Source organism: Pieris rapae, chromosome 7 (assembly GCF_905147795.1).
Source record: "Pieris rapae chromosome 7, ilPieRapa1.1, whole genome shotgun sequence".
Lineage (NCBI taxonomy): Eukaryota > Metazoa > Arthropoda > Insecta > Lepidoptera > Pieridae > Pieris > Pieris rapae.
In genome coordinates this window covers 4,816,531-4,835,540 of record NC_059515.1, presented here as the reverse complement: position 1 = coordinate 4,835,540, position 19,010 = coordinate 4,816,531, and the positions used below count along the sequence as shown (strand labels likewise).

At 30.6% G+C, this 19,010-nt stretch overlaps 1 protein-coding gene across 1 annotated transcript; it reads left to right on the top strand.

Annotated features, from left to right (window-relative positions):
- Window positions 1-1,336: 1,336 nt before the first annotated feature.
- LOC111001928 lies at window positions 1,337-17,030 on the top strand. The gene is made up of 13 exons (XM_022271999.2): window positions 1,337-1,576; window positions 2,195-2,331; window positions 2,631-2,777; window positions 6,489-6,581; window positions 6,780-6,885; window positions 7,223-7,336; window positions 7,979-8,140; window positions 8,511-8,606; window positions 9,077-9,199; window positions 9,641-9,713; window positions 10,077-10,252; window positions 10,928-11,058; window positions 11,379-17,030. Exons 2-12 carry the CDS (start codon window positions 2,195-2,197, stop codon window positions 11,051-11,053), a joined length of 1,353 nt encoding a protein of 450 aa, XP_022127691.2. The 5' UTR covers window positions 1,337-1,576; the 3' UTR covers window positions 11,054-11,058; window positions 11,379-17,030.
- Window positions 17,031-19,010: the final 1,980 nt, after the last annotated feature.

The following is a 19,010-nucleotide window of genomic DNA, read 5'->3' as shown; positions in this document are numbered from 1 at the left end:
TGAATGTCTCGTCTAATTCATCAGTAAAAGTGATTTCCTCCCAAAGAATTTGTAACAATTTCATGACAATAGTTATTTCGTTTCGTACATTGTAAAACTCATTTATTTTGTGTCTGTAATAAACTATCCAAGTTTATTTTTTTGCCACCTTTCTCTTCCGCCGGGCGAACAAAATACGCCTCTGTTAGATCTGCCTTCAACAACAATTCGTCTTATGGTATGGTATACATAATATAATACACAAGAAAAATGCAATAAACGAAAGTGTCAAGACGTACTATTCCTACAAATCAGTCAACGTTTGCACATGGCTCAGTATCGATGATTGTGTTTATTTTGCACTTTGTTTATCAAGTATTCTTTGATAAACATTAAAAAAATATTTCGTGCTTGCGATCGAAGAGGTTTCTTTGATATTTTCACCACGTTTTAAAGGAAATTTGAAGCCAAACCAAAAACTATTCCTCGAAATTTCAGTTGACAGCTGACTTTTTTGTTGCAATATGAAAATCGCTATTTTTTAAACTTATTTTTGCTATTTTCTGTCGAGTTGCCGTGTTCTATTCTAAAGTATTTGTTCGACAACGTTGTATTAAACAAACATATTGAGACGTGTTGAGCGCCGACACTCCTCGTCTCCACCACAGCAAGGACTATGGGACGACACTGGGGCCCGTGCCAGTGTCGTCCTGCATCAGAAGGCCACGAACAGTCACACCACCGGAGGGGTCTTTGCCCGAATCAGTTGATGTCCACTCTAGAAGAAGTACGGTTAAACACAATCAAGAAACAAACATTGATGGTTGATAAGCCTATGTGGTTTTGGTATTCTCTATATATCCTTAGCTGAATATTGATGTGATTTAGACCGTAAAATCTGCAATGGGCAAAAGATAACTAATATTATATGTCTGTTGTGATGAAGTCCATAAATGTCCTCAATACACTATACAGCATAATCAAATGAATAAGGTATAAGGTTTTTAAGCATCACTGAAATAACGAAATTAGATTTAAAGAAAAGAAAAGCAAAAGTTTTGATAATAAAATATACATTTAATCCAAAGTTTGCGTCGTTGGTTTCAGTAATGAGTATATATTATAAACATATGTGAAACTACAGTCTTTATATCAAATATTTAGGAAAAGATACACTAAATGTAAACATTTTTCCATAAACACCACTGCCGCCACGCCATACCCTCATCTATTACAAGTTTAACTTTGATACTTTCTTTACGGACCAATCCATAGACAATTTTTTGATATGATATCTGTCAGTTATCACCAATTGTATACGATCACTGTCAAGCTTTTTGTACATCCCAGTCACACTCAACAGTCAACGGACAACGACCAACAAATGAAAATTGAAAATATAGTTCATGTCAAAGGTTTATGTGGTAATGATGTGATTTATTTCATCCTTTCGTTATTTTACACGATAATAAAAGAGATAATGGACGTGTAATAATTTTATTACTAAAGTTGTTTAAGTGTTAGTCAAAATAGCCGAGTAATAATAGCAAAGGAATAAAAAATAATTTCCTTATAAGAAAAATATTTAGAAGAAACGGTGAGTAATTTTTTAATAGTTGTATATTTTATGTTTTGTTAAATTATAATGTATTTTTTTAAAGTATTCCCTAGAAAGATTGCAATACAACATATAGGAAGAACTTTCATAGAAAATATAGGCGTTTAGGGAATATGCGCAGTTTCTTGTATCGATAGTTAGCCTACTTTCTCGTAAACAGCTGTTATACCGTCACACCTTTTGCCCGCAAACCAGCTGTGTCGTCACTTGTTATTATTTGCTTATATGCGTACGTATACTGACGCTTTATGTAAATGTGGAATAATAATGAAGGTCATGGACTGCTAAACGGAAGATCGATTTCTCATGGTCTGAAAATATTTCATTTCAATATAGCCCTTATTTCCACCTCTATATTCTAATGTAAGCAATACATATTATTTACATCGATTGATACTTAAAATTATGAATACCAGAATTAACTCCAAATGATGTTAATATTAAATATAATCTCTTAATTCTATAAACAAAACTAAAGAATTCCATAAAAATTTAATATAATATAAGAAATTTTAAATATAAACAATTTTATATTCAACTTTTTTTGTATGCTAATAAATTTTATAATAGATTATAATATTTATTGGTATTTTTTAGATGTCTGTAGGTTGGGCTAACCTACCCATCCTTCCACTTAGGTGTATACTTGAACACCTGAGTGTAAATGATGCACTTGCAGCTACATCAACTTGCCAACACTGGCGCAGTGCCATACTATTATATGAAGGACACAAGTAAGATGTCTTACATATTCAGCCTTAATTAGCTGTTCCTCGTATGATTTAAAAAACTGACAAGATTGAATTAATAAATTTTTAAAAGTCACAAAACTTATAAGCGACTTAATTATAATCTTCTGATATCTGTGTGTTTTATGCCAGTCTTTTCTTTGCAGAGATGTAATTAAATTAAGTGTAAAGAACATAGAATAAATTTTTAAAAGTCACAAAACTTATAAGCGACTTAATTATAATTATTTTTGCTTAAAAATCTTCTGATATCTGTGTGTTTTATGCCAGTCTTTTCTTTGCAGAGATGTAATTAAATTAAGTGTAAAGAACATAGAGAAGAGCATGTTCCTGACTCGTATATTTAAAAAGTACACAAAACACTTGCACATTTACATAGACACAACAGTTGTAGAAGAATTGGTGTCCTTTATGAACTATATTTTGCCATTGTAAGTATTTATATTTTCTTAATTTGTGACTCATTACTAGAAAATTGTATAGTAGGCAGCAAAGGATAATAAGCAATGCTCATTTCCCACAAACCTAAAGCATTAGAATGTTACATTTTCTTACTAATAAATCAATCAATCAATTGCTTCTTCTCTTAGAAGTTAGTAATTGTAATATTACTTAGAAGTTGGTATATGTGTCCACACATTAATCTTAAATATGAATATAGAATGATACCCCTACACCAAACCAATCAATAATCAGTTTTATCTCCTATATGTTTTTGTAACAAAAAAATAAAATGTGGAAAAATAAATTCTTATCTGTTGTAAAAAGTTAAAACAACAAGTATTTGAATTGCCGAATATGTTGTGTGTCAATAAATCATTTAATATTACGTTGTTGAATGATTTGTGTGTTTCGATGCTTTCAAGCTAGGTAAACTATTACGGTAGACAGATTTTTACATAAGCATTTTATAGTATTGCAGATTATATATCTGCAAAACGGTATGACGGGCAGATGACCTTGAACTTTCCCAGGCTTGTAGCTTTATTTAGGCCGAGCGCAATCGATCGAATTGTATCCCCGCACAGGATTCTCTTGTATTGATTAGATCATAACAAGACCTGGATTGGTCCACGAAGTAAAATATAATATGTAAAATATTTCTGACTTTGTTGAGTTTCTCAACTTAGGATTCGTGTTCTATAAGGGCATATAAAATGGGGGCTTGTAAAGCAGTTATGAAATATTATTGTAGAAAATTTCAATTACATGCAGTGATCGACCAATCAAAAACACTAACAATGTAATAGTATTACAATAGGCTCAGTGACGATAACGCGATTACTAAGATACGAATAAAAGCATCACTGTTGTATCTAATACAAAGACTTGCGATATAAGCATTTTTTATATATCTTAAAATTACATGTACAGCAGATTATCGTCATGTTAACTGCGTACGTGTCTCAGTGTTTAACGTAATATGATGCCCATCAAAACATTGTATTTGTGATCAATCGAATTTTGATATAAATTTTTAATATTCTAAAAAGTTACAAAACTGCAAATATTAGTTATGTTTTATAAATATCTTCTTGTGTCCTGTATTTTTCAAATTAAAACTTAAACTCTCTTAAATGCCACAACTATGATAGATGATCATTGAACATCGATAATTTTGGACCAAAAATGCATGATAAATCTGTTTCTTTCAGAAGAGTAAGACGAGTTAAGGTTCTTATTTCATGGGAATTATGTAAATTTTATATGTTATGTGGGATATGCTAATATTTTGTTCGAGTAAAAGATATACATACAAATTATTTGAAGAAGTCTATTAGGTTTGTTTGACATATTCAAAAAGGGAGTAAAGATTCATGGTAAAGTGAACACAGTTGAATAAAATTGAGACGGCTAATGGCGACGTGTATCTCGCTCGTTATATATTTATTAATATTAAGTTTCTCATGTAAATAAAATATTTTTTTTGTAATGAGAAATAAAGTTCCTTAAAAATTATATACAGTTATCATATTCGGTAGTCTAACTAAAGTATATGAAAGTTAAAAGTGAATGAGAAAGCTAAATATCTGGTGTGTTTTTGACTATAAACATTACCTACATTCACCGCATAGGTTTCCAGTTGTAAACAGTGATAGCATTTTTTATACCGGAAATACTTATCTTATGACCCGCTTTAAATAGGAATTCTAACACCAATTTCCCAAGTATGTACATATATTTGAATAAATTCACTTTCGAGCACATAACCATATTATGTCGTAACATTGTTACGGTTAATCATGCTTACGTCGTTTCATAATGTACTTTAAACGTGTCTAATAACAACTATATTGGCTTATCTACTTAATGTGTAAAGAAAGCATTTTGTGGCTATGAATATATATAATTTATATTCATATATGTACGTAAAATCATACAACGCGATCTAAACTTATGAAACGATGCTAATTTAAATAAAATTTCATTGGCTTAAATATTATATTATACTACCATGATCTATTCATATATTTTACCATAAGAACAAATTTAAATTCTACTGGATCTATTTTAAATTATTATATAATAGGCAAGTATATTTCCTAATTAAATAAATGCAGAGTAACTATATCTGACTGAATTTTTAAACATCCTCTATTTAATCGGAGACTACTCTAAACTGAAGCAGACAAAACAGCCTTCAAATCACAATGAAAGCAACTCTTGTAAGGAAGTACACCTCAAGATATATGATCTCGATGTGAAACACGTAATATAATGTCGATACCCTTGGCGGCCCTTTCACCGGTAGCTTAACTAGACTACAACTCTACACTCAAACTTTTCAGATTCTCTATTAAAGTTGATGTAAAATCTTTTAAACGTTTATTGAGAAACAATATAATATATTGATGAATTGCTTGAACTTCGACGACATGAACCAATTATGGTGATCACTTTCAATTTCTACGTTTGACGACAATTAAAGACGTGATAATGAAGTTATATGATGTCCAGAGTGCAGTTACCGATATAAAAAAGCATACAAAAACCTTTCGATTAATTCTTTATATTACTACCAAAGACAAAGCAATAGACCGGCAATGTCTATATAAAAGTAAATGTACCCAAAATTCTTGCTATAGTGGGATAGACTAAATCCATCATCATTCATCAAAGGAAAAATTTAAGATTCTATATTCCCAAACTTTTAGTTACTTAAATTTATTTCACACCCTTACAATTTAAGTAATTTTGGAAAAGATTTTCGGATACAAATCGTTTGTTTTTTATTAATATTTAATAATTTCCGTTTTCGTAACTCTAAAATCAGCGTTTGTTGTGTTTTGCTATAATCTTACGCTATTTGCTACTAAATGGTGATTTTTCAAATTATACCGATAAATTCTTGAATGAAAGGGGATGCCAAAGGGAGTTAGACGTTACCAGAGTAGTTATATATATATAATAAAATATGATATTTTATAAATCATCCGCTACGATAGCTTGTAAGTGATTTTAATGGTACAAGAACATGCAGTAATTTGGATATATCTCCTGCCCTTTTATACAAGACTATACCCATCAATTCATATTCGTATATATCTATGCACTTTAATTGTCTTTGTTACATAAGAAGTAATTCGGTTCCCGTCGGCCACCTGGCTTGGACTCGCCCATAAATATAAGGATATTTCCGCAGTAGTTTTCGCCCGACTCGACCAGATAAAGAGGTCCTACGTATTTAAAAAAAAATACTTAGATAACCATTAATACTTACTGGACGATCTGAATATGGATGTTTATTTAAAGCCGAATTCAATGGAATGGTGGTGATAACAAACTTGTCCCACAATTAAGTCTATACCGAGAAGTGATACGCTGAATATCATATCGCTATAACGACAGTTTAGTTCGTATACACAAAAAGTTGCTTATACGGAAGTTGAGCCAGATAAACAATACTGATTATTATTTATCGTTGTCGGGGAAAGTCTAATCAAATCAGAAAAAGAGAAACATTTAGTAACAAATTTACACATTAACGAAGAAACATCAAATTCAATATAACAAAAAAAATATATAAAAGTAGTATCCTCGCTGTGGACACTCGGGCAACCCTTGCGACCGCAGCACTGATTTCCAGTGTACTTTATGGAAGAGATACTTTTCATACATTAAATCGAGATTTTTTTTTTCAGATACTTCGATACAGTAAATCTAAACGAACTGGCATTTCTCGGTCCAAGTTACATTCTTAAAAATCCAAATGTGCCAATACCACAACTGCAAAGGTAGGTGTCCCATCTAAAATGTATTAATATATGAACGCTACATGCATGTTTGGTTTTTATATATTCATAACAGAAGTGACCAATTAATAATGAAAAAAGTATGAAGCATTTTATAGTCGAAATTCAAGATATAAAAAAATAGTGCTTGGCACAAATATACTATATAATATAATAAATTGCCTCTTATATCCTATTCAGAATAATAGTGGAGACTCTCGTCTTCAAGAACCTGCATAGTCTACAGAGGCTTCTTTTAACTGGCTGTGAGATGGCAACACCTAAAAATGAAAACGATAGATATGTAGTAAGTCTTGTTCTGTTTCATAATACCTTTGCGGATTCTCTTAAATATAAGATCTACATAAATCGAGAATAGGTTCCGTGGTTTTTTATTGGATTTCGCGTTGAATACCAAACTAGTTTTAATTTGGTTGATACGATTCTTGATCTAAGATTAAAAGCATATGTTTCTAGCGATATAATGTTAGAGTAGTGGTAACAAAAGGATTTACGGTCTCTTTGAAAAAAGATACATGACATATGACAATAATTTTAACCGTTATCTACATGTTCATAAACGTCTCTGGGTTATCGACGAATGTAAAGAAACAAGGAAAATAAAAAATTTATTTTCTGTTTAGCACAAGAATGTAGAGTATTATTCGCGGCCGCTGACATTCAGCACGAAGCGTTGCCTGGATGACACCATACTATCTAGAAGCAACGTGGGATTAATGATGTTCTCTAAGCTACAGGTAATATATATTTTGACCAGAGACTACAGTGGAGCCAATTTCAGTAGATTCAATAGATATTAGACACCTTATTTTATACAAAAAAAAGAAAAGAAAAATTATTGAAATTTTAAAATGCGATATATTGAAATATATATTTATAACTAAATTACTTTAAACAAAAAAAACGTGATACTGCCCAGTTTTTTATTTAACAGATTTATTATTTAAATTACCGTTTTCATAGCTCTATTACAGTGCATAATAAAACTTAAAAAAACTAGTTTTTTTTTAAACAAACTAAAAAAATATCGAAAAGGATTTAGGCGGAATTGCATCCTTTATGTGCTATAACTACTTTTTCTTAATAACTGATGTTATTCACATATAATTACAGTTCGTATCTATTTAATCGCTTAAATGGATGTTTTAAATGATAATTGTTTCATGTTAAACAGCTGTGTAAAAGCTAGTCCAATTCTACTGTACTTTTTAAACATGAGCCTTGAATGATTCGTAGAACACAGAAAATCATTCGTGAGTTCATAGCTGCACACCGAATGGCGTACGCTAATATCTTTGTTAGATAATGCTAAAGCACATGCATTTTATCCCCGAAATGTTGCCAGGTTAAGACAGGTTAATATTATCCCCCGTCCACAGTCCATAGTGATAGACTACGAGTACTTAAGCTCAGCTGCCGTTAACACATTGAGTCGTCTGCCGGAATTGGCGCTGCTTACCTTAAACATCGGACACAAGCGCCCTCTGTCATTGCCGAGATTCGAATGGCCGCCCGAGACATTGAACGTCGCTATCAACGTTGTAAGTATATTGATCAAAATACTTAAAATGAAAGTTAAAAAAAAGTTAAGCGTGTAAAAATCTAAGTTTCCCAAACATAACGTTCATATAGAAACTAAACTAGTTTAAGAAATCCACTGTTTTGTCTTTTTCCACCTCACCGTAAACACAAGTAAGAAAACGAGACGAATGCGTACTTTAAGTGTAATAGGACTAAGCCTCAATGATAAGGGCTAATCGCCAACTTCATTTTCATTTTCAAAAATATATCTTGATATTATTTCTGGTTTCCGATATGGAAAAATCATTTTGTGCATCTAGTAATACATAGTGCATCGCCAATGCACAGATAGAATTAAATCTTTTTTAATAGTTTCTTCATATATTTCAGATTGCGGTACCATTGCACCGCTTCAACGATATTATAGAACATGTATTTGTGCGTGGGCTACTCCTGGTTTCACTGAAAGTCATGTTCTGTAAAACTGTGAGTTATAATAGTTTAAGTAGTAGCTTTGTAGTTACAAAAACGTTAATTTTTGTTTAAGTAATTTAAGTCTAAAGAATTGGGTTTTTTATAATAAGCAATTTAATGCCATGTTCCTTATTAACCAGCATTTTTGAATTTAAGACACGACAGTGCGAAGAAGTATTTTATATGATTTGTGATTTATTTTTTTGACTACATTGATGATATGTCCTTATTTACCTATATTCCTTAGGTAAAACTAACAATATACTAGTAAGAATAATAATTCAGTATTCAACCCTATCTAAGACAGCCCTCAAATTACATTTGTTTCTATGATTACCTTAATTTAGTGATAAAACTTCCGTTTTTTATATTTCGGTTAAAGGACATGCATAAGTTTCCTCAAATTAATATTTTACCAGCAAGTGTATGTCGCGCATGTATATATAAAGGCATATTGATATATTATATATAAATATTTTCAGTTCCATGTGCCACTGTTATCGCACCTGTCACGTTTGTATAAGTCTACGCTGCAGGAGTTTGTGTGGGTGGACGCCCCCTGCATATCTACCACACCATTTTACAGGGTCGTCAAGCCTGAACCGGTATGTATTGGTGTAACATTTTAAAGTATAAATGATGTGAAAGGTTTTGTTATAATCCGTATGAGCTGGAATGTCAATGTCAAATAGTGAATATTTGACATTGACATGTAACTTTTATCTGTGCCAAATTGCAATTTTTCTTAGAACAAAATTTCTTTATGATAAAGAGTGGCTGAGAGTTTATTGCAAGTTCTTCTCATCCGTCCGTCCCTTTATTGGCAGTAGATTTTATTATGTATTTGTATATTGATGTTCATAAATATGTTACCTAAATGAATAAATGATGATAAATTTGAATTTGAAAATCAATTGAAACTTTTGTACGCATGGCAACTACAGTCTGAAAACCCATTTATATGTACATCTTTTGTTTCCTTTTAATTTTTTATTCTCTTGTTTTGTGTTGCGATGTGAATAAAGTGTTATACTATACATTTTCAGTATGATGTTTGCGTGAATCACATTTTACTGATGTGCTGGCAATGTGTACAACTACGTAGACTCGTTATTCATGGTAAGTAGTTTTAATAACTTTTAGAAAAAAAACCAAATCGGCGCATACAAGTTGATTAACATCCAAAAGGAAATGTATGTTCACGTATTAGCCATTTATTAATTTTGCATACATTTTAGATATAGCTTGGTAAAATAAATTCTTTCTGGTAAAATAAAGTCTTATTTCTTACACTTATATATATATATGGGATATAATACTTAAAATATTATTTTGATAAACGTACGTAATTTACGTACACTAAGTACGTGTGCAAAAACGAGACAATTTTTCAGTGTATGCATGTTTGTAAGATTTATGCAAATGGCTAATAAATTTGTTTCATATAAGGAGATCAGATATTAAACCTTTCATTCTTTATAGGCTACTGGCTGTGGCAATACGATGTGCTGGGTATTGTGCGTCTGCGCAGGTCGTTGGAACGCCTCGAATTATCAGCAGTGTACGGTCAGCAGAACCACTTCGGTACGGCTGATAATCGCGTACTCAGGGTTTTAGCCAATGACGACTTGGATATTTTGGAAGCTCAATATATTGAGGTATTTATTTATTTATTTATATTGTACTCCTACAGCTAACACAAAATACATATAATAACAAACAAATACACCGAGAACATAGCCACAAACGGAATACATGATACATTATAATAAAAAGATTTAAAAAAGTGAACAAACAAACAAGGTATTTAATACAATTAACTGATTAAATTTAATTACTTAAACCTAAATTGGTTGTGTTGTGTATGTATTGGCTTGTGAGAACAACTCTTTAGGATATCCACTTGTCTGTTAATACCCATTATGTTAGAGAAAAAATTTGATTTAAAACTTAAAAGTAAATATATAAATACACTCTTTCTCATAGATTACCCGTTAAGGGTTGTCTCGAAAGCCTTTGTCTTATATTGACTAAAAATTATTTTATACTATGTTAATAAACATTGGCTAACGCCAACAACATGGCAGGAAAATATTATGAACATTAGTCATTACGCATTTTGTTCTTATTTTTTTTTAAGTAAAATCACGTTTGGACAGACGTGACCCACTTACGATAAACGAATACGTATGTAAATGACATTAGCGTACGCTTTGTCACGTGACCATTTTCAAACAAATTCTAGAATTGTGGTTTTTGTTCAAGCTCTTAGCATGACTTAGACTTAGTTAAAATAAAAATCATGTTTGTTAATAGTGTTACTATTTTTTTAGAAAATTAACGAGCATACACAATTCAAATGGGCGCCTACAACATATGAGGCTTTGCCGCCAGCGCTCAAGCTCAATGCTACTTCGAAAGATCGGGCTGATTACTACATGCGTGAAACTTCCTTATAAATACAGTGAGTAAACAGATCAGATAGGTATAGCCATACAATTTTCCACAAAAAAATATGATTTCAAAAGACTACTTACTACGACTACAATAACCGAAACTAAGGCTTTGATGTTAAGTGAGTGCCGCCCATGGACACTCACACTACCAGAAGGTTCGCAAGTGCGTTGCCGGCCTTTTAAAAATTGGTGCGATTTTTTCTTGCAGGACTCTAATTCGAATTATTTAAAATTTTATTATTTAACCTATATCCATCAAAATGAAGTGTAGACTACGCTAATTATTTAATTAATTCAATGCTGCTACATAAAAAAATCTTTTTTTCAGGACACAAGCCATCTTTAAGATCAAATCACAACTACAAAATATATATGTATTTTAAAACAAATCTAAATGTTAAATTTAAAGCGTTGACATCTCAAAAGATAGACAAAAGAGAGACAGCGATATTAATATGCCATGTACGTCAAAAGTATATTTAATTTATTCGATGTAATTGAAGTATTAGCTAACTTTGGCAACTTGTCTATAGAGTTATATATTTTTAAATTAGTTGATATATACTCTGTTACAAAATCGGTTATATTGTGAAATAAGAACAAGTATACAAAGGCTTGAGTTTCCGTGTACCAAATACTAAAAAGACGTAGAGTTATACGATCTGTCAAACTATTTTTCTATCAAGGTTTGACATTTGACAGTGCTCACATGTGACAGTCAGATTGTGACTTGTAAATAACGCCGGTGTTATAAAGCTTTTTTTTTAAGCATCTTAAATATTCGTATATATCACAATATGTTGAATTGGTGTAAACTATAGCTATGAAACGTGAGTATAACGAAAATGTAGATCAACTTTTATATTGTTTTACTACAATATTTCAAACAAAATACATATTATCCATAAACTATTGCAGTTGTATATGTACACGCATAGTAGAATGAGTTAAACATAAATATAGCGAATATACTTTGTATAGGAAAATTTGTAAACTTATCTATTTCAGGGGTTTTGTTGCATATAACACTTAGACCCGCTTGAGTGTATGAGAAGGGTGTTGGTTAGATTTAAATAAAAAAAAATTAAAAAAAAATCGTGATAATGTATAGTCAACAGAGTATTAGGTTACCAATATGTTTTAAAACCAATACTTAATAGGCCTAAACTCAAAACATTATTTCTACAAAGTTCCTGATTTGAAATAAAACATTTTCAGCATTAATCAAAGCACATAGTGTTCCTACATTCGTTTGTACTAATAACGGATTGATTTCAATATAAGCTTTCAATAAATGGTTCGTTATTGATAAGATTAAATAGTGATGAGCCATTAGATGCAATTTATATATGCCTGTATTATAGCATAAAAGATCCTTTATATGTATATCACAAATGTTTTGCACTTTAGGCAAATTTGCAATTTCATGTCAATTGTCAAACCGGTTTATAATCTGTATTCACAAATTGGCGCCAATTTAATTTTGGTAACAGATAGAAAAATACGCTAGTATATCCTGTACATATTGTTTTTGATTTAATTACGTTTTCAACTAATAACTATTGATTCATTCCACCAAATCACGCCTCATTTTGTGAATACAGATAAAAAATATTTCTTTAGTGTTCTATAATATGTATAGGAAATATTGAGAAACGCCGAATGATATGTTTACTGGCAACATCTCACATCACGAATTTATCGCGTAGACGAGTCAATATCTTAGAGAATGTTAGTGAATGCTTCGCGCGTCAAAGATACCGCACAAATGTTATCCATATGTTAAGATCTATGTGCGATTCTGTCATTTTGTATTACAAATAGCTTATTACATATCTGTTATCTCAATTCAGTTATAAGGAAAGTTATGTTTTTAAACTTGATTGAAAATAAAATAGCGTGTATCAGTAACCGTTCCAGTATTACCTATTTTGGTACAGAAAAAAGTAAATATTTTCACCAAACTGAATATGACGAAATTTTATTTGAAGTATTATTGGATGTTTTTCTCTCTAATATAACCTAATCTAACTGTTGCTAAATATTTTATACATTTTTATCATTAAACTTTGATGAATTTTGAAACAGATATTTGTAATACAAATGTTGTTGGACGAACTTAATTGATTTTGATCTGTAAATAATAAAGTCGTCTATTTGTAAATATCAACGTTGGCGTTGCGAAGTACGACAAAACATCTAGTCAAATTGTAGGGCTTTGTAAATACAGGGCTAAACTTTAACGACACTTGGAAGTATCTCTTTAAACGTATAATTAAATCAAACTAAAGTTTCTTAAGTTAAACTTAATCTATCCGTTCTATACAATTATAAAAAATCAAAGTTTTAAAGCGAATTTATCTTATTTTTATCTTTCTTTTCTCCTTGTGTCGTGAAAAGGATAGCCAATCGACGCGTGCGCCCGCGGTAACGAAGCACAAACTAACCAAGTATTACGGATACATATTATAATCTAATATCAACACTATAGTTTTAAGAAATCTTGACTGTATCAAATACGGTTATCTGCCACTAACGAACGAATAGAATAACGATAAAGGGTTTTTCGAGAGTTGATAATTTAGGGTTTTGCAGGAGCAAAGATTGTGTGAAGAGGAATTTCGTTAATTTTCGAAAACAAATTCATAGCCAAAGTAAAAATAATTATGTAGTGAAACCCAAGTTATAATGAAACCTGATGTGCAAAAGAATTGTTATCGTAATCTCAACTCTCGCTTGAATTAACCAATCGACGATGTAGGTAATCGAACTGCATATTGTAAAAAGCACCTTGTGTAAACGTTGCTCTGGATATACTCCGATCCGTCCCCAAATCATGTTTTTATAAAAATTGTGATGATAACGCGTAAAATTTTCTTGGCTACGTACTCTTTACCGTTCAATGACGTTTGGAAAATACTTTTCTTGACTTAAATTTCGGAAATATTGTCTAGGAAAAACACAATCAACGTATACGTACGTTTTACGAAGGTCAAGCGTACATTGGTATACGTTGGTTGAGAATTAAATGGAAGCTTACGTACAAGAATTGAAGAGATGGTGTGTTTGAATTTAACGCGTTACTATTACAAGTGCAGAATTTTCCTATCGAATGCAAGGTGCTAAGCGATCAAAAATGATGTCACGCACAATGATACACGCCTTGAAAAAGTGTACAAACAATACACGATAGACATCCGTGCTATCAGTCGAATAAAAAAATAAGTATAACGCTTCAAGTAGTACTAAGTACTCGTATAAATGTTTTCTTTCAAATATTTTTTAAAATGTTTATAACATGCGATGTATTGTAAGGCAACGAAGAGACTTACCACCATACATTCCCTGAGACTGAATGCCCTACGACGTTATATATTTTCGTAAAGGTGGGTCATTAGTATTTCAGAATCTTCAGAATTATTTACGACAAATCAGGTCGTAGCTTTGTTTTTTATTGAAACAATAACTTTACAATATGATGCTTTATTTTTATGAAAAGGGGAAGCGATCTCAAGTATATTAAAATCCTTTAAAAATACTTTTGACCCACTTTGCTAAATACAATATCGAGGATCGGATGAAACCATAAAAATTCAGTTTTTCTGTTGATTAACTATGTATAAACATATAAAAATAAATGCATATATAGTTCACATATAGATAAGTATCATAAATCAACAGGAGATTAAGCAACATTATTAACTGGTTTCTGTAAATGCGCTGATCTTTAACAACAAATTGTTTTTTTATGGTTTTATTCAGATCCTCAATTATAATTTTAACTGTTAAATGACATCATATTATGTAGACTTATTGACATCATTCCCGCCTCTTATATTGTTATTTTCTCTGTCCTATTTGCATTTACCACACCCGACAGTTTAAGGACTTTAAAAGTTTAAAAAAAAAATATAATTTATCGAAACGTGGTAAAAAATTATTAATTATACCAAAGAGGTAAAATAGGACAGAGGATACCACCACCAAGACTTTAAAAAGGCTGTGAAACAACACGAATTCGGTTTGGCTACAGAGGTTTGGTTAAAATTAGTTAACAAATATTTTTATACAGTAACAGAAGATAACTATTTTTAAACCATTCCTGAGCATTGTGCATGTTTCCGCCATTTTTGTTACCTGATGATAGAATTACACTAGTCTATTGCTCAATTTACATGCACTTTGCCAAAAAAGCAGTATTTGTTTTAGTGTGATTTCATAGTGTGAAATTTAGTTGTGAACTTAGCTAATTATGAATACCACACCAGAGTCGGTGCGACAACATTCTGGTTGAAATGTTTTTCGCTGTTAAATAGTTTTTATTAAAAGGTCGGTTTCAATCATTCAATTCGCATTTTATCTTTATTTAAACTAACTTAAAAAGAAGTCGTATATTAAATTAAATTTAAATATAAATTTCAGCTGAAGTTAAATTTATATACGGAATAATAATGATTGAAACCAGCTCTAAATTGAATGCTGAACCGAATCGCCTAGAAAATTGTTGTACTTATCCATCTATAGATTTTAAAGGGAATGTTAGGATTGACGGAGGAATGTTTAACAATCGTTGTGTTTGGTCCACTATAATTGTCTATGCTTCATCAAGTTTTGTCTCGCTCTTTAAAACAAAAACAAAATGAATCTTTAGAAAAAGAGTGGACTTTGTTATTCTAGAATCTTATTGTTTTAATTTATTTTTTTCATTATTGTTTATGTATAACTTACGTTATGTAAGTGTATGATAATATTTAATCAGTGTTTATCTTACTTCTACTTAAGATGTAGATTTAAATATTCGTGTATGTTGTTAATCAGTCACTTTAGCATGCTACACACATGCCATACAAGCTTAGACGCAACAGCGTGAAAAGTACTAAAAGTACTAAGCTGATTGAAACAAGTGTGTAGTCTCCATATTCTGTTTCACTGTTGTAATAATATTAAAACATTTAAAGCATTTATATAGCGCCTCTATATCTATTTAAAAAATATATAAAAGACAGTATTTGAAATAATATTACACATTTACTTGAGCGTAATTTAAATGAGTTAAAAAATTTGGTGTGATAATTCGATAAGTGACTTTCGCATTCATTAGTTTATTAATAGATATTTGTAACCTAAATCCGGTTTCCATCGAAGATCTCAAAATGATCATGAAACAGATTCAGAAATCTGAGGCTATGACCTAAAGAGGTTGTAGCGCCACTGAGTTTTTTTCTCAAATGTCAAATATTGAAATTGAGCGAATTGTTTTAGCACTGCTATTTTGGAAAACATGATTGAAAGTTACACTTCACTTGCCAGTTGATTATTCAGATTAAAATTGTAACAATTGTGCCATGAGTATGTGAATCATAAATATAATAGATATCGTATAAATGTACGCTCAAGTACGTAATTGCAGTAATAGCGGAATCTAGTTCATTGAAAATTGAGTCGTTATTTATACGTAAATACAATCGTGAATATTATGTAAGTTGTCACATTTTCGAGTTTAATACTTGAGTAAGAAAGGGCGCAAAAAGGTATTTTAAAATATTCTTATAGTAATAAAACCTTAATCAAGTTAATACTTGATTTATTATTTCAAGGTAAAATTTTAAAATAGTAACAGGTTTTTGATTTTCGTATCTCAATAAATGATTGAACTAGATTTACGCATTTATTAAATACCGTAGATAATGACACGCTGTCAGGCTTATTTAGATAAATTGTCTGTTTAAGATAAGTCAACAAATAAGAAATTGTAGATATTTTTTTCATATAAATCACCGATGTATATGATCAATAGTAAACCATAGGATTTTTCTAAATTCACCTAAGATACATATTGATGATTTATACAGTCCTATTAATTTTACAAATGTATATGAGCCTAAACGGGTTTGTTGACTTACTTAAAATCTCAATTTTAGGCAAAAATATTTATTAAATGTATGTCTAGATAATTATAATAAATTCATTTTTAACTCGGCGCTTTGATGTCATTGAGTTTTTATGTAATATGAAGAAATTTTTTCCCATGGCAAGTATTAGAGCATATTAAACTGCACAAATTTCGCAGTGGCAACACTTATGCATATCGTTATTAATCTTTTGATCATATATTAATTTCATCTAATAAGTCTTATCTTACTGGCATCACAGCGCCAGGTAAAAATGAATAAACTAAAAGACAAATTATCTTGATGTTTAACGTTATGTAATCAAAGTAATGATACTGGTATTATGTTTAACATAAAAACTGTTGGTCAAAAAAATAAAAGCAATCACGTCTTTTGATAGACAAACAAATTTAAATGTAGAAAGTTTATCAAGATAGAGGTTATACACATCATGTATGTATCATGTATACAAATATTTTTTTACAATCAAACTTAATGGTTTTTATTTTTTTGGCCAATTTATCACTAATGTGTTTTTTCACCCATATCATATATGTTTTTTAATTCAACGAAAACGTAATTTTGAAAATTGTATCTGATCTGTACTTATAATTTATAACATTTCTTTATAAGGTTTTCAATTTAGTAAAGTTATATGTATTCAATTAATAAATAATATATTCATATATATTAATGAGAGTTTTATTTCATGATGGCATCTATTTATTAGATTATGCCAATTAAACCTTACATCAAAATTTAAAAACTTTTGGAATTATAATGAATTAATTGTCTTGACTGACTGGACTATTTTAAAACAAAAATCGCAAATTAATTAGAAGTAGCCTGTCTAGCACTCGTCCCAGGCCCCTTTATCAACTAGATAGCCTCTGGGATTTTATTAAAGAAGAATATTCCCAAGAAAGAATTATTAACTTTAGATAGTATTACGAGTATTAACATTGTGCGTATGTTCAATTCTAGTAGACTTATCACTATTTTTGTATATATACATAATATTTTTATTTTTTCTGCAGGTTTAAAATAGTTTCGACATCAGCAGCATGACACCGTAATAATAAGCCATAGGTAAGCTGTAAAAGTGAGCATCTGTAAGAATCACAAAAAAATCTGTGAATTTTCTTGGCTGGTAAAAAACTATAATCATAATTAATTGATTTTATTATGTATATATGAAACTCTACTTCTTTTTGTTTTTCCAAGGGAAATACATCGCATTTAAACAATTTATAAAACATCCCACGTATATACCATGGTGCTTAGAAGAAAGGGACTATACAAGATATACAGTAGTATATATAGAATGCATGTTGTATGGTACAAAGGATGTAAATACATGTGAACACTGATATCACAAACCATAGATTAGACAAAATCCAACAACGAAAAAATGTATTATAATAATGAGTCATAATATTAAAATGATTGACGTTGTGATAAGTCGCAGGTGGGCATCCTTACGTGCAAGAACGCGCCCACAGTATGTTAGCATAACGGGTTAAGGTTTAAGTAATTGTTACACAATTATTATCTGTAGGCGTTTGCTAATTTTTTTACAATTAGCCTTGGGTTTCTATTAGCAAATTTATCTTAATTGAAATAACTAGGGACATCTGTCTATAAGGTCTACATTACAAGATATATTCATGAGAACTCCAAAGGAAGGAATGCATCTTTCATGGATTTTTTTGCGTTATAAACCAATAATTGCTCCACTGGAAGAACGTGTTAAACGATAAATCATGCTCTTCACCTAGCGGTGAAGTGATTATATACCTCCGTAGTTCAGTAACTACGGAGCAAGCTATACCGAAGAACTGGTGCCAACGGTAGTGAAATAATGCAATAGGGGGGACAATGTAAATGAATATGACAATTAAATATCATATAATCCTATTATTATAATAACTCTTATATTAAACATCATAAATCTTCACACTTGTCGAGGTCCTACTAGAGTTTGAGCTATGCTGTTTAAATATACCAATCTAAGGTATCACTAAGTTGAGACTTCGTCGATCGACTTATTGATAATTATAGTTTAAGAA